The 27556-nt window shown below is 35.8% G+C and overlaps 1 protein-coding gene across 1 annotated transcript; it reads right to left on the bottom strand.

Annotated features, from left to right (window-relative positions):
• Positions 1–199: 199 nt before the first annotated feature.
• On the bottom strand, positions 200–27556 carry espnlb (espin like b). The gene is made up of 10 exons (XM_056466431.1): positions 27263–27556; positions 26794–26984; positions 20364–20550; positions 16983–17165; positions 16716–16847; positions 4944–5054; positions 4720–4852; positions 4496–4623; positions 1841–2014; positions 200–1747 (listed from the first exon to the last, which is right to left on the bottom strand). The coding sequence occupies exons 1-10, from the start codon at positions 27554–27556 to the stop codon at positions 266–268; spliced, it is 3015 nt and encodes a 1004-aa protein (XP_056322406.1). The 3' UTR covers positions 200–265.

The raw sequence follows: 27556 nt of genomic DNA, 5'->3' as shown, positions 1-27556 counted from the left end.
TCCTTTATTCAGCTGCAATGACTTCTGGAACTTCTTGAGCGAGTTCGGTGCTCAAGTCTGCATCGGTGCATCCTCGATACCAAGAACACATCTGGGAACTTTCACGCATCCTCCGTTCTTCCGTCTTGAGTTTTGGAACTGAACTTTGGCGGTTGATGATGACGATAAACGAGGACGCAAAATCGCTGTAGAACGCATATTGAGAAACAGCCAATATCTCAAACGTATAGAGCTTTAATGCATCATATTAACCAATTCAAAAATCTCAAAAGTTAAACAACTCTGCTTCTTTCTCCTTCCAGAAGGTGAAACTTCGGTCGATATATTTGCAAATTTCATCATTATTAAACATTGAGAAATCATTGCTTCCATCTCCATTGAGATGTCTTTCATCGTTTGGTGTGATATTCTCAATGATGACTTGCGGTACTGCATGGGAATCATTCACAGGTTCTTTAGAAATCCCATTTTCTTTTTTCCCAAAATATTGTGCTTTGATGTCCTCAAAACCATCTTTCCACTCACGTCTCCCAGCTTCAATGTCCCTGAGGACGGCCCGATGGAAGTCTCGGACCGTCTCCCAGGGAAAATTCCCAACATGGTCGAACACCTCAAAGCACAACAGGTGTCTCATCTTGCGCTCTTCAGCTGTGAGGTCCTGTTCGAGAATGTGAAAATAACCGAGCATGAACAGGTCAAGGGTCAGGCTGTCGTAAGCAACCAGAGCGCCGTCCACTCGAGGAAGGAACTGCTCGGGCGAATAGGTGACGCGCTTCCTCTGGAGACTCCGGATCTGTCGTGATGGGACGCCTGAGGTGACCCGTTTCCAGTTGCCAATCATCTTATCTATTGCAGTTCTTTGCCTATAGAGATGATACAGTGATCTAGTTCCTGGCTTGGAGACTGGAGCTGTTATTTCTTCTCCTGTACGAGTGCCAAGCTCCTGTTTCATCTTGGCCCGCAGTGATATTGCATATGCAGACCTTTTCCAGTGGCTCAAAAACAAGACAACGATACGCTCCTTCCGCAAACAGGTGGTCTCCATTACTTTTGCTGCATCTCTGCCTGGTGCCTGTTGGCATTTTATGGCACTGTCATGAAGGTGATTTATGTCGGTGCTTTGGATTGTCCCCATGGGCGGCTCACTTCCATTTGTCGACAGTTTTTGCTGCCTTGTGTCGGATGTGTTGTTTATAAGGCCAGAAAATGGGTAGATGTTTCCTATTTGACTCTCAAAATTGGACCTCAGGTTTCTGACAGAAACTCCTGACTGCTGGATCTCCAGTTCCACCTTCTGCCTTCGTCCTCGGATTGAACTTTGCCTCTCCGGCTGATATGTAAAAACTGAAGCCAGATCTGTGTTTGGCATCTTATAGATCCCATCCTCGCCATTTGTTTCGGAGAGGTTTGTCAGAAGCAAAGACATGCTCTTTACTATATTTGAGATACGGTTGTACCACACAGGAAGAGGCAGAGATTCCTCCATGTTTGGGAGCTGGGGGCACTGTGTGTTGACAGTGATATTAACGATGGGAGCAGGAAGGATGGCCCTGAGCTCTTCCGCCAGCCGGGCAAGCTCTAGTTCATAGGCCTGACATCGTTTCTGAAGGGAGATTGTTTCAATCTGTCCCTCCAAGTAGACCAGGTCATCCTCAGTGAGCAGCTCTCCAAAGGGCCCCAAAATCACATTGTGGACTTGGGAATACCTCCAGCCATCCACCTCAATGTGTTTGCCGCTGATTTCCTGCTTTAGAAGAAACAGTTGTTATTGTCCGATTGTGTGACAGTAAATATAGCAGAGATTATACAGATTAATGTGAGAGAGGTTTGACTAGTTTACTTTTCTGCTGTGGTCATCTTCATCTTGAAGTCGAGCCTGAAGCTTGCGCACCATAACCTGCCTCTTCCATTCAGCTATGGGCCTGCCGTTCTCATCATGAGTCGGGATCAGAGAATCAATGTCAGCAATATTTGCCTCCAGTGTCACAAGCGGAACAATGTCGTTGTCTCCTTTCTGTGGATAGATTTATACAATTATATTTTAATACAGACTCATGCAAACAATGCTACTGTATCTGCAGTGGTGTAAAGTAACAAATTACAAATACTTAAATTACTGTAAGTAGTCTCCTCAGAAATTGTAATAGAAGTAAAGTAAATCGCGTCATACTAAACTACCTCAAATCATGGGCAATTTATAATTGCTGCAAACTGTTTGGAAGCATTAAAAGTGCTTAAGAAGATGACCAAATTCTTTACATGCATTGACCCAGAGACTATTCAGATGCATGTCCCTGATGAGAAGATGACTGATGTTTACTGTATGATGGCCATACGAAATGGCCTTAAACACCCAGCAGGCTCAAGGCAACATAATGATGTCAAATTGACATTGTACCCCTGCATCTTGGGGATGTTGCATCTTGTTTGGAAATGAAAATCGGGTTGATGTCAGAACCCAACGTCAGCCGATATCAATGTCCAACATCCAACCTAAAATCAACGTCTAATGATGTTACAGCTGGATGTTGTTTGGGCGTTACCACTATGACGTCTATCAGATTTTGGTTGCCATACCTGATGAATAAATGTAATTATTTGACATCAGTATGACATGGTTTTAAGATGTTGGCTTGATTTTGGATTATGGTTGCTTTCTAACACAACCTAAAATCAAACAGACATCAACTTCATTTGACGTCATTATTGGACGTCAAAAAAGCGTTGTCCTTAGGCACTGGCTAGACATTGAATTTTGGTCACCTGACGTCACAACCTAAATCTAACCTAATATTAATGTCTTATGATGTTGTGTGCCTGATGGGCAATAACTAAATGCACTACAGAATGTTACGTTTACACACATCCACAAATTACAAGTAAATGCATCATCTTTTCACAGTGTAATACTCACTACTCTTGAGTACTTTTGAAAGGTCTTTTTACTCATACTTTGAGTATTATATACAACAGATACTCAGTAGTCTACTTGCACTAAATTTTTAGGCAAGTAATGGTACTTTTACTTAAGTATGAAGAGTCACTTTCAACAACATGTCATATGTGTGCATTTATAATGGAAATTATTAAGAGCTCAAGTTAACGTCAAGAATATGTGGTTGTGTATCTTTAATTCTACTTTAAAAGTTGCTTAAATATTTACTTCAATTTTCTCACAAAACAAACATTCATGATCTTCAGGTTCATGCAGACTTTAAGTTTTTATACAGCACATTTAAAATATGGTTCTTTCTAGAACCATATAATAAAAGGGTTCTGCTATAGTTACAAGCCAAAAATCCTAATTTGGTACTGTTTTGGTACTGTTTAGACATGGGGTGAGCAAACTCAGTCCTGGAGGGCCGGTTCCTGCAGAGTTTGTCTGCCAGCCATTGAGGACATCCAGAAGAAACGCTGTCTGCGCGGTTCTTAAGGACACCTCTCACCCTGCTCACAGACTGTTTTCTCTCCTGCCTTCCGGCAGGCGCTTCAGGCTCCCCCGGACAAAAACCAGCAGACTGAGGAACAGCTTTTTCCCCAGAGCTGTCTCCCTTTTGAACTCTGCCCCTCACTGACTCGTTTGCCCCCCAATACACCCCCCACACTCCTCTAACTTATACTCCTCACAATCACTGCACTGTTTAACATTTGCACATTTAAATTTGCACATATTCATTACATTACATTGCACTGATTCACTTATTTGAACTGTACATACCCTCTGCACATGGACATTTCTAATTATGTACACACCCTAATTATGTACACACCCTAATTATGTACACACCTAATTATGTACACACACTAAGTATGTACACAGTGGGTACACACCCACTGTACATATACATTTGTAATTGTTTATCTATCTGCACACTTCTGATTATTAATAGCCACCTGTACATATATTCATTTATTGTAAATCTGTTCATAGCTAATACAACCTGTATATAATGTTCATAGTACATTCATCTGTAAATATCACCATAGTTTTTCTATAACTGCACTTTACAAGTTATACCTATATCCTGCACTTGCTGCTATTGCACTGCTGGTTAGACCTAAACTGCATTTCGTTGCCTTGTACTTGTACATGTGTAATGACAATAAAGGTGAATCTAATCTAATCTAATCTAAACTATAAATCAAACACACCTGCCTATAGATTTCTAGTGATCTTGAAGACACTGCTTGGCATGTTCAGGCGGTGTTTGATTAGTGTTGAAGCAAAACTCTGCAGGACACCGACCCTCCAGGACCGAGTTTGGCCAACCCTGGTTTAGAACCACTTTTATTTCAGTCTGAATTCTAAGGTTACTCTTTCTGGAGTTCTAGTGGAAACAGTCTTTTGATTCAGAGGCTGAGCATGTCATTACAATCAAATGACAAATTATGAAGAAACTCATCTACTTTGGAAAAATGTGCACTATATGAACACAAAAGTAAGTAATATTGTGTGATTTCATTTTGACATTTTCATGTTGAGATTATCACATACTTGTACATTCATTGTTTGTCCAGTGAAGACCGCCGTGATCCCTGCTTGTCTCAGCGACCTCATGGACTTATGAGATAACATGGCCTCCTCTTCCTCAAGATGCTTCCTCATGTTAAATGAAGTTACAACTGTAAACCAAACACAAATATACATTTCCTTTGGATTAAGGAAATCACACATTTGATCTGTGAAGGTTTCAGATCAGCATTGTCATGCACTCATACCTGTAGAGGCCACTTGCATGTGTTGAATGGTTCCAGCTCCAGCTTTCTTAGCCTGTGACGAATCCAATAATGTAGATGAAGTTTCCAGACATGCTATAGAAGGACGAGGCTGAGGAGAAACTTCATTCACCGGCTGCTAGGAACACCAAAACAGCCCAAGCCATTAAGAGCAAGTGTGTCCTGTCATGTTTGCTTAATATCAGTTTAGAATTAAAAATCATCACCTTGCAGATTTCCATCTTGCTTTTGTGTTTCAAGTCCTCAATGTCCTGGTAGGGGTCGGTTGAGCTAAACAAGGTCCTTTCTTCCTCTATGAGAACAATGTCTGGAGACTGCTGGAGAAATAAGAGAATGCAGTGTTTTATGTCATATACAAAAAACATTCACAGTGAGCGATGCAGGTTTTAAAGGCAGTACAGGTATGTAAGTTTGACAGTGCCTGACTATCGAGTTTAAACTCGGATTTAAGTCGGGTTCTAAATAAAAGCATCGGCATGCTATAGAAGGAATTTTTTCATATTAAAAGGAGTTTTTGTAGTAACCAACACCTGGAATTTATATTTTAGAAATGGCTTCTGTTTTTTGCAGCTGAACAACAGAAAACTGACAACAATCACCTCAGGTACACCTCATGTGCTTTATTCAGTGTTAAAGGCCAATAATGTGAGTTTTACATGACATTTATTGCCAAACTACTGAAAGCAGAAGCAGGTAGTTCACCTCAGATCGTAAAAATAAAATAAACCATTTAAAATTTAACTTTAGGACTCTGAAATAATGCAAACTAACACAGCGATTCACCATCTACCTTTAATAATATTAAAGAGGTTTAAAATATATTAATCAGAAGGGGGTGGGGGTTACAATGTAACTTGCTCACCTAATGTTTACATTCATAATATGTAACGTGAATCATGTGCTGCGTCCCAATTCGCATACTATCCATCCTAAATAATATTTGAAAGTAGAATTAGTATGTCCCAAATCGTAGTATGTTGAAAAGAGTACGCCAAAGTTTCTACTTACTATTCTACTTACTGTTCTTACTATTTCCGGTAAAAACTCGAAGTGTAGAAGCGTCCATACTCTAACCGCTGATATTGCCCACAATACATTGTGCGTAGGGCGTGAATTCGATTAGAACTACAAACGCGGGTGAAAAGTGTAAACAAAATACAAACATGATGGATGTACGAGACCAACCGTCAAGTAGAAAGGCTTCGGTAAAGATGTTTGTATGACTGTAATTAATATCTAGCCCACTGGAACATATTTTAATCGTGTTTTCTGTGTTATATTTAATCTACAACAACAATACTGAATTTATATAAAGACGTGTTTGGACATTAACGTCTGAATGCAGAATTATCCAAACACCTGAGGAGATTTCTCTGCATGAAAGACTCGTGAATGGGAGATTAACCTGCTGCTGCTGCTGCTGCTTCTCCAATAAGGTAGGAAATTAAATATGAAAGAAATGTGGATGATGTGTGGATGATTGACAGGGCTCGTAACTAAGCAACACAACGATCTGTTAACGAGGAAGTAGTATGTCCCAAAAGCTTGCAAACTCTTCTGTTACACACTCAAATCTGTTTACTTTTCCTTCACAAAAAAGTACATACTTTTAGGGTGTAGTATAAGTATACGAATTGGGACGCAGCATATGTCTCATTTTGGAGTCTGCTACTGTCCACCGGAGGTCACATTTCAGTCACGAACGCATACTTTGAGAGCCTTTCTGAATGAACAAATGAATGAAATATGTCGTGTCGTGAAATATGTAACCTGGGGTGCTGACTTATCCTCAAAGAAATTTTTTTTCTTTTTTTTTTGTTTTTTCTGTGATTTCCTACATCCTTTGGGTTTAAAAAAAATTCTACAATTTAGAGTTTTTTACATTTTGTTTTAATTTTTATTTTTACAGCATGTCCACTGAAGTGGACCACAGGACCATTTTAGTTTGAAAAAAAAAAAAAATTCTAATGCTTTGCTTCTTAGACTTTACACACCTGAAACTTGTCTATAGCACTTGTTCACTGCTGCTCTTATAGTTGTGTAAATTGCTTCCTTGTCCTCATTTGTATGTCGCTTTGGATAAAAGCGTCTGCTAAATAACTTAATGTAAATGTCAATGAAACGACCGCCAAGCTCAGACAACAAAACTGTACAGGAAATGGCTGTTAAGGGATATTAATCCAACATTAATGTAACAAAAACAAAACAAAAGCCATTTTTCCATTTGAATTGAAATTCCTGAAACAGTTTAGTCTGAAAGAGAGCCGAACTAAAAAAAAGAACAAAGAAGAAGTGATGCTAATCCAAAACAATTTGAACATAAAAACGATTTAAAACTGATTGTCATTCTCTAATTGTCTGTAATTCTCTAATTGTCTGATTGTCAGACTCTAAGTCAGAGTCTCCATCAACTATCTTATAAAGCATCCTCTCTGCTTCAGTTCTGCCCCCTACAACATGCAGTCATTAATTACATTGAGATGGTCTTGGTGTCCACTATAGTGGACATTTAAGAAAGGATGAAATTTTGAAACACAAACAAGTTAACAGCTTTGAAAGCTAAATGTATTGTTCCTGAAACTTTAATAAAAATATATATATGTAAAGATATTAGTAAATAACATTTAAAAAGCTAAATTTTACATATCTCTCTCCTTCCCATAAAATGTGCTTGTTTGTATGCCGGCCATTTTGGATGCAGTGTAAGAAGTGGTTACTAGCATGCCAGCCAATCAAATGACATATCACTAGAAAGCCCAGGATGTCCTCTGAACAGTACAACAGGACTTGACAGAGTAGCCCAAAAACTTCTAAGAAAATCCATGAAAACACAATGTCCACTACAGAGGACACAAGTCAATGGTCGGGGTCTCAGGTGGATATAATTGGCTAAACTGGCATTGGGCGGGTTAAATGACCAAAACAAAGATAGTTGTTCCGGCATGTAACAGACATTTTCAAGCAGAATATCTGACTTCAGCATTGTTTTTTCAGATAAAAAAGAATGTTCACTTAGCATGTTTCTTAAATATCTGCAAACATATTACGGTATTTTTATGCTTTAGAAAAGTCAAAAACTTCCATACTGTACAGCACCTTTAAAGTACCATGTACACCCTGATCTGTTTTGAAGCCCCCTGTGAGGGGAAAAAAGTCATGAGAAAAGTGAAAGAGGAGCTCTGACTGTTTAGTATAGCAGACCTCCCTGTTAGTTAGCAAAGGAAAACTGCCTATAGAGTTCAGTCATCTGATCGGACGGTTCAAATGACCCATACCTGCAACTGCAGTGATTGACTTCTCTTATGGCCACTTGTGGACTCTGATCTTGCTTTCAAAGCTCAGTGACTATCAACTGTAAAATTTACTGTTTTATAGGTAATCATGTTGTGCTGGTCTAATGTTAGGTCGTAAGATTTTTTAGAAAGAAAGTAGCAGTTAAAATGCATTAATTTATAATTAGGGTAAAAATGCTGGGTTTCACACAATTTCGATATGTTCCAACACAAATTGATTAAGTTAACTTAATCATTCATTCATTCATTTTCTGTTCAGGTTAGTCCATTTATTAATCAGGGGTCACCACACCGGAATGAACCGCCAAGTTAACTTAATCGTTTTAACAAATTTTAATGAACCAAGCATAAAACAATTAATTTGTCCCTCCAAAAAAATTTCAAATTGTGTTGTTTCAACTCATTTTAAATAAGTCAGTTGAACAAGCAGGAAAAGAAAAAAAAATTTGAGTGATTAAATAGTTAACAAATATAGTTACAATATTTTTATTCAAAATACACAATGTTCTGTAGAACTTTCTCTTGATTAATGAATCCTGAAATCATACACACATGGACAGAGGGAAAAAAGGGAAAGTGTGAAAGTACAGTAGCAAATTTGTATACATTTTTATGATTTCATTTGTATGAAACCATAAACACTTTTAAAGGAGGCGTACCTCCAAACTACCCCAAACCTACTCCTCTTTGGGGATAAGCAAATCATACTAAACAATATGATGGAAATCATAGAAATTAATAAGAATAAGCAACTAAATCAAAAGTTGAGATTGGTATAACCACTTTTAGCACTCACAATAAAATAGTAAATGAATGAAAAAAGGTGCCATGTTTTCAGACACTTTTATATTAATTTAGATAACAATATAATACCAATGATTTAACGTCAGAAGAGTAAAAGGCTAACCAATATTTGGTCAAATAACCCAGAATATTTGGTTTGTTATTCTGACCAATTGCCATTGATTAATTTGATAATTATAAGAAACGTTATCAGACCTTTATGAAACACTACAAATGTTAATATTTAACTCAAACACATAATAAGCTTTCCAGCAAATCCTGAGAATTTTCAAGCAGACTCTTAACTTTCTTCATAACTATATGTTAAATACAAAACAATTTCAAATACAAAACAAGTAACCACATGCTATAGATTACGCATTCGCTTCACTAAAAATTTCCTGTAAAAAATTTACAGTAACTTACTGGCAGCAGTTTACCAATAACTTACTGTAAATCAATTACAGCAAAAAAAACTATCTACATTATATACAGCTGCATTTATCTTGATGTATATGTATTTGCAGAATTGTATGTATATATTTAATGTAAAATATACAATAATTTTCACAATGCAACTTCAAAATACTGTAATATACCACATAACTGTCCTACAGTAAAATACAGTTCATATTATGGTTAAATATTTAAAACATTTTAATATGTGTAATAAATGTATAATAAAAAAATGACATGACCAGATGTTTTTCTTTTTTGATGAGAATATTTTTTCTCTCTCTTATTTTTACTATTATACAAAAGCTTCTTTTGATATTTACAAAATAGTAATCGGACATTCATTTTAAACCTTCAGACAATAATTACAGAGAATGACCAAGATAAACCGTGTATGATTCCACAAACCAAGAAGCAAAACTTGCTATAATTATTCTGAAGGTCACTCTCTAGCCATCCTACATATTTTACATCATGCAGCAAAGCCATGAAAAGTTGCTCAATTACAACAAAGAAAGAACGGTTCTTACATAACAGCTGACTATCAATTATTTTTTTAAATAGAAAAAAAATAGATAAACATCATGAGTCCTATGTTTATAAAGCAATCTGAAATCACTTACAGTCGTCCACCGGAGTGTAAAGTGAGAGCAGGCAGAGTCACATCAGTGCTCCAGCCATCAGTGCCAAAAGCTTAAGGATCAGCACACTAACAGTCAGCTCAGACAGGAGGTCTTCATAGTAAAGTATGAATAATTCACTGGTGGGATTAGGTGAACTGTTGTTCTTTACAACTTTAAAGGTCTGAACGCTGCCACAGCTTACTCAGCACACATTTACACTTGTGGGTGTATTTTTGTGACATAAGAACACAAACTTAAAGTGGTGAACAGTAACTGCGTAAGTATTTTTACTTCACTGCTGTGCTTAATTACATATTTTAAGTATTTGTACACTGTAAAAAATGCTGGAATACACACAGTCGATTTGTGTTGAGACAACGTGAAGGAATTAACTTATTGTAACACTTTATTTTGATGGTCCATTTGAGTATTAGTAGACTGTCTGCTTAATATCTGTTAATAATGCTCCTTCAACAGACATTTAACTAACTATAAGAAACTTTGCAAGTACATGTCAACTTACAGTAACCCCAACCCCAACCTAACAGTCTAATCTAATGAGAATTAATTGGCATTTATGCAATGTAACTTAAATTCAACACACGGACCATTAAAATGTACTGTACACAAGCAACTTATTATTTTTTTTACAAATTTAAGTGGACTGAACATAAACAATTAAGTTGTCCCCCCCAAAAAAACTCAAGAATTGTCTTTTCAGCTCATTTTAATTTGAACAAACAACAAACGTCATATTTTAGAGTGTACCTTTTCAGAGAATTTTTATTATTTGAGGAAACTTTTACTTCACAACATTCCAAAATAAAATATTGTACTTTTTAACTTTCTGAATGGAGTAAAAAGTTATTTTGAAGGGGCAAAAGAGGTGTTTAATTCATGAAAAAAGCCTAATTAGATCAGTTAACCTTAAAATGATTCACAAATTGCACTGAACAATTCATTTGTGAATTAGACTTATATCTGTGAATGAGTTGACAGCCTATTAATTCAAATGATTCATTCAGAGTGAGTCTCCAGGAAATGAATCCCTGATTCAAATGATGTGTCATTTATAAACGTGATGTACGCACAAAACTGGATAAAATGTACGTATGATCCTTCCCACACAAATGTTACAACCAACAAACCTGAAGTGAGAATATGCACAGCTGTCAGACATAACTCTAAGTAAACATATTTAACTTAAATATAGGGTTAATTGAACCACTTTAAATCATCACGTGAGCCATAATCATTAATATAAATTACAATTTATTCTGGCTATGTTCACTTCTATGTTTTATAAATTAAATCCTTTTTCAGTGTGAGTCTAGGGTTAAAAAAAAAAACTCACTTATTAAAATGATCCATTCAGAGTGAGTCTCCAGTAAATGATTCACCGATTTTACAAGCTTTATACACTCCATACTTCTACTGGAGTAAGATTGTATTGAGGTATCTGTTCAGTAGACTTAATGAAGTGATTAATTTGCGTTATTCGTCCACCACTGCAAATGACTGTAATTAAATGATTCTATAATATACTGACAGGTACGACAGGAATTATGTTGTCTTACATTGTCCCCATTTTTCAAGTGGCTCATCAATCATTCAGAAGTCTTTTAGAAAGTAAAAGTGCACTATTTCCTGTGAGGGTTGGGTTTAGGGGTTGAGGTAGAAAAATATTTTGTGTAGTATAAAACAAGTGGAAACCTATGAAATGTCTTCACCGTTCACACACAAAAAACTGTGTGTGTGTGTGTTTTAGTCACTAAAAACTGTGCTGCTCTGAATGTCTTGTAATGTTGTTAGAGAAAGACTTTAATTCCACTGAAGGGCAAAGATCACAGAACAGGGCTTGATGGCGAATCGATATGGTGTGTGAACAGACAGTTCTAATCTCTGAGGCGTCACATTAGTATCAAAGCGTAACTAATTTGATGTTACGCAAATTTAAATGAGCTGCACTTAATACCTCATTGTCACGGGCACCTGAAGCGAGCGAGGAGCACACATCACTTACACACACCATTACATATGCAGGACCAACCGATCCGATCACACTTCACGCACATTCTGTTGCTAGCATTTCATGTCGAATTTACAATATTATATTTATTCATTCATTCCTTCATTTTTTTTTCCGCTTAGTGCCTTTATTAATCAGGGGTCGCCACAGTGGAATGAACCGCCAACTTATCCAGCATATGTTTTACGCAGCGGACACCCTTCCAGCTTCAATCCATCACTGGAAACATCCATACACACTCATTCACACACATACACTATGGTCAATCTAGCTTACCCAATTGACCTGTACCGCATGTCTTTGGACTTGTGGGAGAAACTGGAGCTCCCAGAAGAAACCCATGCTAACGCGGGGAGAACATGCAAACTCCACACAGAAATACCGACTGACCCAGCCGAGGCTCGAACCAGCAACCTTCTTGCTGTGATTGTGCCACCCACTGCGCCACCGTGACAGCCACATTATTAAATATTATATTACTTTATATTATATTATTATCATTATATATGATTGTCATTAGACTGCCTTTGACTTCGATCATGGCATGCATTCACCGTATGGTTTCAAAATGTTTCTGCGATCCAGGATTAAATAAATTTTTCACCAAGATCTTGTAATGATGATAGGAGATGGAGTCGGACTGCACAAAGTCTTCTCCAGCACATCCCAAAGATTCTCAATAGGGTTCAAGTGTGGACACTGATGATCTCTCATGATCTCTCATGCTCCCTGAAATACTCTTGATGAATATAGCCTGATGAATATCAGAGTATGTAATCTTGGCCATGCCATCAGGGAAGAAAAAAAATGTATGGATGGACCTGGTCATTCAGTATACAGCAAGTCAGCTAAACTCATTCTTTGGGCACATAACATTGCTGAATCTAGACCAATTGCAGCATCCCAATATCACAGCACTGGCCCTACAGGCTTGTATGCACTAGGGATGTTCTGTAATCACTTCATCACAGCAAATTAAAGCCTTTTGGGGCTTTTTTTCAATTAGCCTCAGTCATGTGGTTTCTTAAGGCTTGCACAGATGTTTAGTCTCAATCCCTTGGGCAATAATGGGTTGGACAGTTCTTTACACAGGTGTAATAGTTTTTAGCAATCTCCTTAGCTGTTTTCTTTGCTAGATGCATGCCAATAATTTGTCCATTCTAAAACATCTTTTCCATGACCATAAGAAGTTCAGACATGGTTGTTTAGGAAATGAGAAGCTATTCTCTGCATCAGTTAGGGTTAAATAACTTGTTTTTTTTAACTTATATTAAAAAATAAAGCCTATTACGTATTTGTTTGGTTAAATACAGGTGGTTTTGTATTATATTATATTATATTATATTATATTATATTATATTATATTATATTATATTATATTATATTATATTATATTATATTATATTTGTTTAATTAGAAAAATTATTCATTTATTTCTTAAATTTGTTGTTGATTTTTTAAAATATGTATATTAAAACTACCAGTTCTAGTTTGCATTAACTCTGGCCTTTTCTTTATTAGCTTTTTGTGCTGCTAATTAAACTGATATCATGTAATTACTCCTCCAGTAAACAATAATTATTGTCAAGATCCCCGCAGCGCTGCACACACTCTCCTTTGGGGAGACCTGACACACAAAAAACCAGCTGTCAGGTATGATCACAAACAAACCAAACTTCAACACACACAGACTAAACAGCGATTCTCTCTCTCAGTGACTTCATGATGGCCTAACTGAACACGAGTGAGTAAAACAGCCACTGACTGCGATTATGTGCCTCTGTCACCTGAGTCTGGGGATCTGGTATCCTTTTGGCCCCTGGGGCTCTGGAGCTCACACTGAGAGGGCCGCGATAGTGATAGTTGATCGGCTCTTCATGAGCCAACCAGACAGTACTTAGTGTCTTGCTAATTAGCTTGTCCCAGCATAACGTTTTAATACGCTGTCGTAGTTATGCTATCAAAAGAAAGGATGACGCTTGCATACTTTCCACTTCATTTATCAAACAGTGACATATGTGATGCCCTTCTAGCGATGGAAGGAACAGAGGAAACAGAGCTGAAACACTTCACTAATATTGCCACACTTGGTAAATAGGAGCAAAGAAGGCTGTGAATTGGAAAAGAAAATGTTTAACCTTTTGAACTTTAGCTTGAAATAAGTGCATAATGTTTTTGTTTTTACATAATGTATGTGTGTTTGATGTATATTTTATAAAAGTATATATATATATATATATATATATATATATATATATATATATATATATATATATATATATATATATATATATATATATATATATATATATATATATATATTATATATATATATATATATACATATATATACATATATATATATATATATATATATATATATATACATATATACACATATATATATATACACATATACATATATATATATATATATATATATATATATATACATACATATATATATATATATATATATATATATATATATATATATATATATATATATATATATATATATATATATATATATATATATATATATATATATATATATATATAAAGATATATTCAGTTAAAGTCAGAATTTTTTGACCCCTTTGAATTTTTTTTTTCCTTTTTTAAATGTTTCCCAATGATGTTTAAATGATGTTAATGTCTGACAATATTTTGTCTTCAGGAGATAGTCTTATTTGTTTTATTTAGTTTTTATTTTGTTTTTAATTTGTTAAAAACCATTTTAAGATCAAAATTATTAGCCCCTTTAAGCTAACTTTTTTTTTAGATAGTCTACAGAACAAACCATCGTTATACAATAACTTGCCTAATTACTCTAACCTGCCTAGTTAACCTAATTAGCCTAGTTAAGCCTTTAAATGTCACTTTAAGCTGTATAGAAGTGTCTTGAAAAATATCTTGTCAAATATTATGTACTGTCATCATGGCAAAGATAAAACAAATCAGTTATTAGAAATGAGTTATTAAAACTATTATGTTTAGAAATGTGCTGAAAAAAAATCTTCTCTCCGTTAAACAGAAATTGGGGAAAAAAATCATTCAGGGGAGGTATATATATATATATATCACACGTGTCTGCTTAATATCTGTTCATACTGCTCCTTCAACAGACATTTAAGTCTACTTATAATCTAATGAGAATTAGTTGCCATTTAGATGCATTGTAACTTACATTCAACAAATGAACCATCAAAATAAAGAGTGACCATAATAAATATAAAGAGTATACATAGATATAATATGTAAATATAAATATACCTAAATAACTCATTAAGAACAAACACTGTCTTGTAAACACAACACAGTTTTTTAAAAAAATCAAATATCGGTTTAATATAACAGTAATTGACATCCCTATAAATTTAAATATTCTCATTCCCAGTTTAGTATACCTGTGTTACCAGTGAGAGTCCTGCTCCGCATACTCCACACCACCAGAGGGAGCCATCACCCGAATTTTAAACAGGTACGATTAGGACAACATTCACATACCTGGACAATCCCCCACCCACAGTCATAACACATTACTTACTCACATATAAGCACTGCACATGCACATGTGCCATGTTTTGATTTGCCATGTTTTTTTTACCCTGCACTGAAAAAAAGATTTCTGCAAACAACTGTTGCAAACAATTTATATAGGCTGAATTTAAACAAACTTGCAGAATTGTTTGTTTAAATTCAGCCCATATATTTAGTGAATCCAATGAATCATCTTTGAATAATTTTTTAGTGTAACTGTTTTTTAGCTTTTAGCTAAGGCCTTTTATCTTAATTTAAACATCTACAACTAAACACTTCAGAAAAGTTAAACATTGTATGAATCAAAACACGAAACAAAACGCTTCAAATGAGACCCTATTGGAATATTTCGATAACAATTTACAGTAAGGCTGTATTAGTTATTTAGTAGTTAACATGAACTAATGGGGAACAATGACCTTGTTCAGAATTGCAGAATTGTTGTGAATGTTTACTTAACCATATTCTTATCCATCTTCACAGTAACAGCCTAATTAGTTAATGTTTACTCATACATAGGCTACACTAATGTATTTGACAATGGATTAGATCACATGACCTAACAATCTGTTCAGCAATACTAAATCTTTGTTAACGTAACTTACAAATACAGTAATGTGTTAGTCAATGCATATATTTAATTAACATGAACAAATAACAAACTCAGGATCAGTATCACACAATCCAGACATATGCTATTTTAAGATGGAGCATTAACAAAACATGCAGTATTAATGGATATAAAACATCTAAATAAATGTACTTAAATTGAAGTATTACAGTTATTGAGTGTAGAAAATGTTTTATCTTCTCCCAAATACAAATATGACTTTTAGTATGAAAAGTATAGACAGTAACCATAATTTATTTTTCCTCTGTGCTTTTTCTATATTTATTTCAATATTATTTTTTATTCATTATTTTACTATTAAATGAGACAATGTCTGCCCGTTTTTATACAAATTCACATACTGTTCAAATTATTTAATTTTATTTTATTTTAATTAACAAAATTATTAACCGCTCTGTGAAATGTAATTTTTATATTTTATTTATTATATTGTGTTTTTCTTCAGGAGAAAGTCTCATCTCTTTTAGTTTAGCTGGAATAGCTCTTGCCAGACCTGGAGATCAGCTGAATGTAATCAGAAATGGTAAAACTCGACTGTTTACCTCTCAGGAGTAGTATAATAAGTATTTTTTATTAGTGAAGTGTTACTTTAGTTCTAAGGAAAGTACTGATTATCTTACTTGAGCTCCAGCATCACGCAGGAAGTTGGCACAGTCATGATAGCCATTGTATTCTGCCAGGTGGAGTGCAGTAAACCCGTCAGAGTCTCTCTCCAGCGGACTGATGTGATTATTCAGCAGCACTCGACAGCACTGAGGGAACCACACATTACAGCTGTCATTCAAGACCTCAGTCAAAGCACATCAGTCACTACTTAAACTCTATAATCCTGTGAGTGGCCGTGATAAGCATAAGTGATTTGTGAACAGAATGAATACAGCAGAAACCTCCAGTTCTCCATTCTCTGCTGCGTCATGCAGAGGTGTCCCGCCCCAGTGGTCTTTCAGGACCTTCACTCCCATCAGTAAAAGACGCTCCACGATGCGATGGTGGCCCTCGCTAGCGGCGAAGTGTAGCGCTGTAGCTCCATCCTTATCCTGACAGGACAGATCCAGGTCTGTGAAGGAGGCCTGAATATCCGTATCAGAGACAGAGACGGTGATAAATTCTTAAAGAGATAAGAGTTTTTAAAATGTTTAAATAATAATGTTCCAATGCTCCAGATCTAATCTGTAGGCAATACAATAGTAAAACATTTATATTACTTTCTAATTTTAGGCTAACAGGTAAAGCATTTCACAATTTGGTTCCCTTAAGAGAGAAAACAGATTGACTGGAAAAAAAAAAAGTTGCACAAGTTACACTTTGGAACAAGACAGTCAATCTGCTTTCTCTGTTAAGGGAACCAAAGTGTGAAATGAATTACCAGTTAGCCTAAAATTAGAAAGTAACATAAATGTTTTAGTACTGTACTTAAAAAGTGGTTAACAACAAAACAGCAGTGTTTACACAAATTACACATTTTTTTTATGTTACAGCCTTATTCCAAAATGGATTAAATTAATTTATTTCCTCAAAATTCTACACACAATACCCCATAATGACAATGTGACATTTTTTTTTGAAACTGTTAAAAACTGAAAAAAAAAAAAAAAAAAAACACACACATGTATAAAGTATTCACAGCCTTTGCTCAATACTTTGTTGATGCACCTTTGGCAGCAATTACAGCCTTAAGTCTTTTTGAAGATGATGTCACAAGCTTGGCACACCTGTCTTTAGAAAATTTTGCCCATTCTTCTTTGCAGTTACCTCTCAAGCTCTTTCAGGTTGGATGGGAAGCAACAGTGTACAGCCAATTTCAGATCTCTCCAAAGATGTTCAATAGGATTTATATCTGGCCTCTGGCTGGGCCACTCAAAGACATTCACTGAGTTGTTGTGAAGCCCCTACGTTGAAATTTTGGCTGTATGCTTTTGCACTGTCAACCCTGAGACCTTATATAGACAGGTGTATGCCATTTCAGATCATGTCCAATCAACTGAATTTACCACAGGTGAACTCCAATTAAGCTGCTGAAACATTTCAAGAATGATCAGTGGAAACAGAATGTACTTGAGCTCAATTTAGAGCTTCACGGCAAAGGCTGTGAATACTTTATACATGTAATTTTTCAGCTTTTTTATTTTTAATAAATTTACAACAATTTCAAAAACTCTTTTTTTCACATTGTCATTATGGGCTATTGTGTGTAGAATTTTGAGGAAATAAATTAATTTAATACTTTTTAGTATAAGGCTGTAACATAAAAAAGTGGAAAAAGTGAAGCGCTATGAATACTTTCCAGATGCAATGCACTTTACTATTAGTTTGTATGATCATGCCGCCTTTGCTTTTGCCTTATAGCAATTTTATGTAATGAGTTATTATGTTTATGTGTTTTTAATGTGTTTTAATGTTTATAATAGTGTATATGTATCTATTTTATTTATATTTTATGCCAAGCCTCCCGTGAACAGGTGTAGCAAGTCTTCTAAAACAAGAGCTCGAACAAAAAGGTAAACTGAACAATTTTGGAAAAACAGATAGTATAGTAGTTCAATAGTATTTTATTTTATTTATTCCTACTACACTGTAAATAAATGCAGGGTTCCACACAATTAATTTATGTTGTCCCAACACAAATTGTGCAAGTCAACTTAAAAAATTTTAATAAATTGAAAATAAAACAGGGGCAGCGCGATGGCAAGTGGGTAGCACAATCGCCTCACAGCAAGAAGGTTGCTGGTTCCAGCCCCGGCTGGGCCAATTGGCATTTCTCTGTGGTTTGCATGTTCTCATCGTGTTCGTGTGGGTTTCCTCTGAGTGCTCCGGTTTCCCCAAGTCCAAAGACATGTGGTATAGGTGAATTAAATAAGCTAAATTGACTGTAGTGTATGTGTGTGAATGAGTGTGTATGGGTGTTTCCCAGTGATGGGTTGCTGCTGGAAGGGCATCCACTGCCTAAAATATATGCTGGATAAGTTGGCGGTTCATTCTGCTGTGGAAACCGGTTGAACTGAAATTAAAAAAAGTTGAACTGAAATTAAAATCTGAAATACACTCCGGTTTGTTTTCAGGTAAATTCTCAGATTACTGTCTGAGGCATTGGGCATTCTGGTTGTTGTCAAAACTAGAGTGGCGTGGCTAAGTATCTTAACCATCAGTGTCGGACAAGCTTCTTGAAAAATGTAGTGAGCTATGCTATTAGCTCCTCTACTTACAATGTAGCTTAACTACACTAAAAGCTACACCTTGGGAAAGGTAGCAAGCTAAGCTTAAAGCTACATTGCAAAAGTAGCTAAGCTACATCTAAGCTATTTTTACAATTTTCATTTTTAAATCGAAGCAACTTAAATCCAAGTCAACCATATCTTAGTGATCAATAAAACTGTCAATGAAACATATGAGGCAGAATAGTTCAGTTCAGTTATTTACTGTAAATAATATGCTGTACTAAACAGAAACACATTATAGTATATAACACCTTAAACAAAAAATCCAATAAAACCATATTTATTTATATATATATACTAAAATATATTTTTTTTTGAGCACAGCATCAGAAGTTAAGTTATTGTATCGTAACATGTAATTCTCAAGGTATGGTCACGAGGAATCCTGCTTCAGAAATAACTCCTCTCCCTCAGTCATCTTTCCATCAATTAAGTTTCACCAGAGGTGGCAGTAACACACCAAAAACTTTGTTGTAAAACAGGAAGAAGAAGGAATCATCATTCTCGACATCATATAGATTTACTTTCATCAGCTAGACACCGGCCTCACAGCTCCGTTAATGTTGGTGCTGTCACTTATTGATCCGCGATCGGTAAATATAGCTTGTATGGACACTACTGCGCTACTTGACTAATAAAATAGCTTCGCTACTGAAAAGCTATTTGATTTAGAAAGTAACGACTCTACCGAAGCGCTACTGAGAAATATAGTTAAGCTAGCTATTGCCCAACACTGCTAACCATGCCATTCTAGTTTTGACAACAACCAGAAATGATGAGGAGGAGGAGTCTGTTAAGTTAAAATAACTATACCGAAATAATTTTTACAATCTTTCTGAAAGAAGTGCCCACTTTTCTACATCTAATCACCTCACAGTATTAAAACAAGCCACGCCCACTGTTTTCTCATTTAATATTTCATTTCTCTAATAACTGCATCACAATATGAAAAAAAAATGGTTACAGCTTCCGGTTCATGCAGACTTTAACACTCAGATATATTCAATAATACCAGAGAGAAATCATCAGAGCGAGTGTAGCTGCTAAACTCACCAGCCAGACCACCAGTGCATAATGTCCCATGTGGGCAGCTGCATGTAACACACTCATGCCATCTTTGGCCTGAACATGGACGTTGGCACTGCAGTCTTTCACTAGGTATTCGACCACATGCAGATGCCCCTCCTGACAGGCCAGATACAGTGGAGTGGCTCCGGTTCCTGTCTGACAGTCCACACACCTGCATACAAAATAAACATCAAAACCATACTAAACAGCTAAGACACCATATGAACAATGAACAATTTGAACAATTTCCCAATAATCATCAGCGCATATAAAAATTTTTTATATCTTTGGAAGATTTAAAATTTGGAAAATAAAACCTCTGATGAACAACAACAACCTATAACATTTTAATTAATTAGGCACTGCTAACTAAATACACTACTTCTATATTTATATATATATATATATATATATATATATATATATATATATATATATATATATATATATATATATATATATATATATATATATATATATATATATATATGTATATATATTATCTCTTTTTTGTCCTGTCTCTGTAATTCTGTTGCACTGTAGAAGCTCTGTCACGAAAACAAATTCCTCATATGTGTGAACATACCTGGCAATAAAGCTCTTTCTGATTCTGATTCTGAACTATACAGCAGAAGTCTGATCAGTTTTTTGGTTTGGAGCCTTCATTTGAGTCAAAGACTATAGAATACACAAGACGTGTCACTCATATGGATTTGAATGGAGAAAAGTGTAAAGGTCAATATGGCGAATGAAGCCCCGTCTACTAGAACAGGAGCCAATTATTGATTGCTATGGACTGACGATTCTCTGGGGGAATGGCTCAGACCAAACGTGAGTTTCTGCAGATTTTGTGTAATTCAAATGTTTACAAATAAACTAAAGAGACAGTTGTTTTTCAATTTTATTAGCGATTCCTATAGTGAAATTTAATCTTAAGCGTGGCAAGCAATTTTGGAGAGTTTGATGTTTCCCTATGCAAATAGAATGCCCGAGCATGCTGCCCGGGAGGCATTTCAAAGATGGCCACCAAGTGAAATGACTTGCTTTAAAGGTGCTGTATGTAAGTTTTTGACTCTTCAAAAGCATAAAAATACCATTTTATATGTTTGCAGATAAATAAGAAACATGCTCAGTGAACATTCTTGTTTATCTGAAAAACAATGCTGAAGTCAGATATTATGCTTTGAAAATGTGCATTACGTGCCAGAATTATGTCTTTGTTTTGGTACCTTTTACCCGCCCAATGCCAGTTTAGCCAATAATATTTCAGCACCCCGGGTTGCCTTGGTAGAATAACCGCGTATTTCATTAATTCTTTCAGAGAGGCTCTCAATGCATGCGTCTGTGACCCGCGACTTCAGGTGGACAGTAGCAGACTCAGAAATGAGACGCAGATTCAGAGTTCAACATGAGGTGCTTATTAATTAGCAAATAATATAAATATTACTAGCGTAAACATTGTACATTACATTGTAACTGCGTGTCCTAAAAACATGCTATGTGAGGGGATTTGCAGTGATAAGCAATTTGGCTGTTTGCCCCAGACTAAACACAAAAGAAATTTAAATTCAACCATTCAGAAGCACAGCATAGTGGACTCACAAAACAGTACATACTGAATCACTGAAGTTAAATTTCAAACGGTTTAATTTATTTCTACGTTCTGAGATGAACGATCTGCTGCTGCTTTCAGTAGTATGGCAATAAATGTCATGTAAAATGGCATTCAACTTACATTATTAGCATTTTACACTGAATAAAGCAGATGAGGTGCACCTGAAGTGATCATTGTTAGTTTATCCTGTTGTTCACCTGTGAGTAACAAAAGTTGTTTATAATATATCAATTCGAGGTGTTGGTTAGAACAAAAAGTCCTTTTAAAAATGGAGAATATTGCTTTTATCGTGTGCCATTGCTTTTATTTAGAACACGACATAAATCAGCCTTTAGTCACTCGCTCCTGTTGGTCGTCAGTCTGGCGTCACCCTTGCGTTCGTTTTGAGCCAGGAATGCAATACCTACTTCAACCACTGGGTGTCAAACTTACATACTGCACCTTTAAAGGGACTTTACTAGAGGTGTCAATATTAGTGGAGTATTTCAGCTGTTTCCTTTGTCCCGACAGCTAAAGCCTAACTAAATGTGGGTCTTCAACAAGATAATGATCCAAAGCACAACAGCAAATCTACAATAGAACTAAAACTGAAAAAAAAGCCTAGTTGTTACAATATTCCAGTCAAAGTCCAGAGCTTATCCTGACTGAAAGCATTGCAAAATTCAGTGATTTGCTGAATTTTAATGGAAAGAGGTAGCCGTTGTTTATTTTTACTGTTAATGTTTTGTGGTGTTTGTCTTATGTGTGTGATGTGATATATCAAAACTCTGCAAAACAAATCACCCCAAAATGGGGCACTAAATTTACAATAACAGAAACAGTAAAAAGTAAATAAAAATCCTCCAGAATGATCTGAGAGGCTGAAGCTCATACAAAATACTATTAATTTAAGTCGGTACTCTAAACGTGAATCAATATCATATCCCTGCGGGGACCTTGATGTCAAAACACATCAAAAAGACGTCAAAAATGCAAATGGATTTGATGTCAGTTGACTACCTTGATGTCAAAACAACATCAAATTGACATCTAACACTGGCAAAATCATGCCAAAAATCGATGTTCACTGTGTCCTTTCAGTCAGATACGTAGACATTATTTGATTGCATATAAAAGTAGCTATTGAGAGATATAAGCTCTGCTGCATCATTAAGTATGAATTGGTGTCTGTGCAGATAAACAGTAAACACACACATACACACACACAAAGGTGGTGACATGTGGTAGGCAAGAGGCTCCTCATGTATTATAGAGGATGGAGCCCAGATGGTGGGCTTGACATGTGTCAGATGACCTTTCCCCAGCCTCCCCGAAGAACACAAGCTCAAGAAATGGCAACGTGACTCTAAGCTGCTGCCTGTGTGTAATCATGACTCATGGTTTGGTAAACACATAAACACACACTACAGTCACATGAGCACATGGGAGCATCTAACAATAGAAAACCAAACTAAATTAGATGTTTTACTACAGTAGAGGGCCTGTAGCAAACGGTTTCACAAATAATGTAGCTTTTCCAGGAATGAGTAGCCAAGTAGTGACAGAATTACTGTATGAAACAGTCCAGTTTCTATGGAAGAAATCATGCAATGGTTTGTCAAAATATGGCATAATGTGTCGAAATTAATGAGCATTAATTATGCGATAAAGTTCAGATTTATAAGATGCTAAGATATTATGATATAAAAAATTGAAATTTTAATACTGGGGCTGCACAAAATATATAAAAATCATAATAACAGTACTATTACAATGATTTTGTATTGCAGGGAGGTGCGATTAATGAAATTTATTTTACGTGCCAAGCAGATGGGGCCTTATGTTTTTACCTACCTCCACAGTAGGTGGACCTAGAGCTGAAAATAAATACTAATGGCAACAGCCAATAGGAGTCAGAATATCTTCAATCATTCATAGTGTTTTAAAGTTTAATGTTTACACCTTGAGTTTTTTATAATATTAAAAATTGAATTAGATTTTAATTAGATCAGAAACAAATAAATAAACTGCTTAGTTTAGTATGATCATTACATAATTAAAAAAAGATAATAAATATTGGATTTCTGAAGTGCACATCAAATGTTATTGCACAAGAAATATCGCAAACACTTAGCAACAATATTGCACACAGCATATTTTCCCTGTATTCTGTTGCCCTAATAGATATTGAATCAATTATAAGATATTAACATAAAATGAAATTATGAGATATTAAATCAACGTTGAGATAAAATTTAACATTTTGTTTAAAATACTATGACTTATTTTTGACTCAGAATCTTAAAATTTATTTATGCCTTCCTTTAAATATATATATATATATATATATATATATATATATATATATATATATATATATATATATATATATATATATACATACTTATTTATAGAGCAGTTCTGTCTAGTTCTTTAATCTGATTGGCTGATAGCCGTGCAATATTCTTCAAATCTTCGAAATATAGCCCGCTTACGTCCTTTCCTCTCAAGGCCTGATGCTGAAAGACTCATCCATACTTTTATCATATCTCACATGGATTTTTGCCATTCTCTGTTTGGAGGGTTACCAGCTAATTCTCTCAAGATTTTACAATACATCCAAAATTCTGCTGCACATGTGTTGACATACATCATCACGGTCTCACATCACTCCTGACTTCACTGGCTGCTCGTCAAGTCTCGTATTCATTTTAAGACATTGATTTTAACATATAAAGCGGTTCATGGTTCTGCTCCAGGTTACATATGTGACTTGATATCCATATTCATTTCTGCCTCTCACTGTCTACACTCTGCCTCGGGTTCTGCGCTGTTTCAGCCTCACTGCAAACTCCACATCCATAGGAGGTAGGACATTCTCTTTCCGTGGACCCAAACTGTGGAATGCTCTTCCTACTAACATTAGGAATGCTGGTTCATAGGACTGTTTCAAGAAGCTACTTAAAACTCATCTTTTTAGGACTGTTTTTAATTTGTGATTTCACTTTTATTCTTACTGTGATTTTTTTGTATTTTTTATTGTTTTACTGTGCTTTGTTTTTTTACTTTGTTGTAAGGGCTTTGGGTTTTAGAAAAGCGCAATATAAATAAAATGTATTATTATTATTATTATTAAATAACAGTACTCATCTCGCCTCTTACCCTTTACCCTTGTGTGTTACTCCACCCACATACAGCAACAAGCAGAGGACACGCTACAGTTTGACAAATATTGTTTTTGGTTTTCCAAAAGGTTACTAAAAGTTACTAAATTCAAAATTTGGAAAAATATTGTTTAGTTTATTGAAAACAATTAAATTAATAGAAGACCCGGTAGTGTAAATGTTTTTTTCTTTTTCTTTTGCTTGTGTTTGTGTGTCTATTCTGATTAATTTAAATTTATTTGTATTATTATCTTATTGATTTGATTATTATTTGTGCTCTGTTCTGTCAATGTAGATAAAGTTGTTGATCAAATTTTGTAATAATTTTTTTTTTAAGTTTGAAAAATATTGCTGCTGTTGGACAACATAATATACTTTTGAGGCTTTTTTAGTTGAGATTAGTTGTTTAGATTGCAACTAAGCAGTTTATTTATAAGGATAGTGCCTATTTTAAATATTTATAAATTCGGAGCATTGGATTTAGCGCATCAGCCGCCATCAGACTGTCAGAGCAGACCAAAGAAAGTGGCGGTTGACGTTCTGCCACAAGATGGCAACAGAAACCGCAAGATAAGCCTTTAAGGGAGAAAACCAGCATTTCACTATAGAAATCACTATAAATCAGGTAAGTGACATTCTAAGTCGATCTCTCTTTTGTATTGCTGTATTTATACCACAGAAACTTGTAGTGTTTGCTTTGCTCTGGCTTTTTCTGGGATAAATATTGTGAAATTTCGATTGCAACAGAGAAATACTGGAAAATCTCTGTAGACTGATGGCATTTCATGCCGTTCAGCCTTATATTTTTAAAATGTGAGCAAAATCACCTGTTTTTTCATCACTTTAGACATTATGCTAGAGAATCATTCAAATACTAGCTCTAAAGTGATGTTGGTGAAGTAGCAATGGTTTCTACTGTTCTGATGTCAGCTGCAGATGTAAATGAGTGGCGGAAGAAAGTAGTTCTTTGTACGAAGGAGATTTTGAGACTCCATGTTTGATTTTCTTTTTTATATACATGATTGTGCCATCGAACTGTTGTATAAATGTGATATTACACTCGTAGCATTGCAATATGGCTGAAAATCACTGGTGGGGGCACTAAAATATTCCTACTACAGCCTGCAACCTCGTGCCAATACATGCCTCCCACCAGTGCCAATATACTGTACATCCACATTGCACTGCTACTCATGTGATATTGCTCATACATAAATAAGATATATACACATCAAGATATACCAAATGTCTTAGCTTTCTTATTTACTCATACTCGTTTACTTCTTATTTACCCTTGTGTCAGTCAAAACCCTAGTGACAGACCCCTTGATCAGTACGGAAAGACCCCTTGATCAGTACGAAAAGCAAAACGAAGTAGATGCTAATGGTCTAATCTGATTCAATGATCTATGCTAAGCTAAGCTAAATGTGCTCCTGCTAGACCCGGAGTTCCTCTGAATGGATTCAAAACTGGGAAAACTTAACTGTTTAACTCTAGGAGACTTGTGAAATGAGCTCATTTCCCAAAAAATGTCCCTTTAAGGATAGTGGCCCTCCAGAATTGAATAGTCTGCTCCTATTTTAACTTGACTTGACTAAAAGTACACTTGTGACTTGAAATTTACTTAAAAAGTGACTGAATGAGTGTAGGCCTCACCGTGGAGAGCTAGACATGAGCATTTTGAGGGACGTGAGGTCTCCGCTGGTTGCAGCGTAATGGACTGGTCGAGCTCCGCAGTCGGTCTCTGCCTCTGTGTTTCCTCCTTCAAACAACAGCCACTGCACTGCCTCCGCATGGCCAAACCTGGCAGCCAGATGCAGAGCTGTCGCTCCCTCACCATCACGATCCTGTGGACCAAAACAAAGACACATGTCAGCATGCAATACCCAGTTTGAATAGCTCTGAATTATGAGCATAGTAAGTAGCCCATCACAACAACCTTTTGATACACTGATGAGCTATTATGCTGTCAGTGATATTAATAAAAGAGATGCTTCTTTGCTTACAGTGTCCATCCATCATCTATGACCTGTGTAATTGACAGTGACACAGCAGACCGTACTCAAGAATGTCATCAATTCAGCTGTCAAATGTAATTTTTCTCTAGATATATCACACTGCTCACCTCAATCCCACACTTCTCCTGATTCAGCAGCCACTGCAGCTCTCGGATATGCCCGGTGGCAGCAGCATCATGGGCGGCCGTCGCTCCATTCTTCGTTCGAGTGTTGCATTGGAAATGACCTTCATGTACCAGAAACTCCAAGCAGTCCAGTTGCCCATTTCGGGCAGCATGGTGAACAGGTGACGCTCCTTGGGGATCAGTGATGTTTGGACTGAGGCATCCAGACACATGCAGGGCCCTCAGAGCCTCCACATCCCCCTCTCGAGCAGCCTGAATGGCTTTATGGAGAACCAT

Source organism: Danio aesculapii, chromosome 2 (assembly GCF_903798145.1).
Source record: "Danio aesculapii chromosome 2, fDanAes4.1, whole genome shotgun sequence".
NCBI classification, from domain to species: domain Eukaryota; kingdom Metazoa; phylum Chordata; class Actinopteri; order Cypriniformes; family Danionidae; genus Danio; species Danio aesculapii.
The sequence above is the reverse complement of the archived record's forward strand: the minus strand, read 5'-3'. Positions and strand labels throughout refer to the sequence as shown.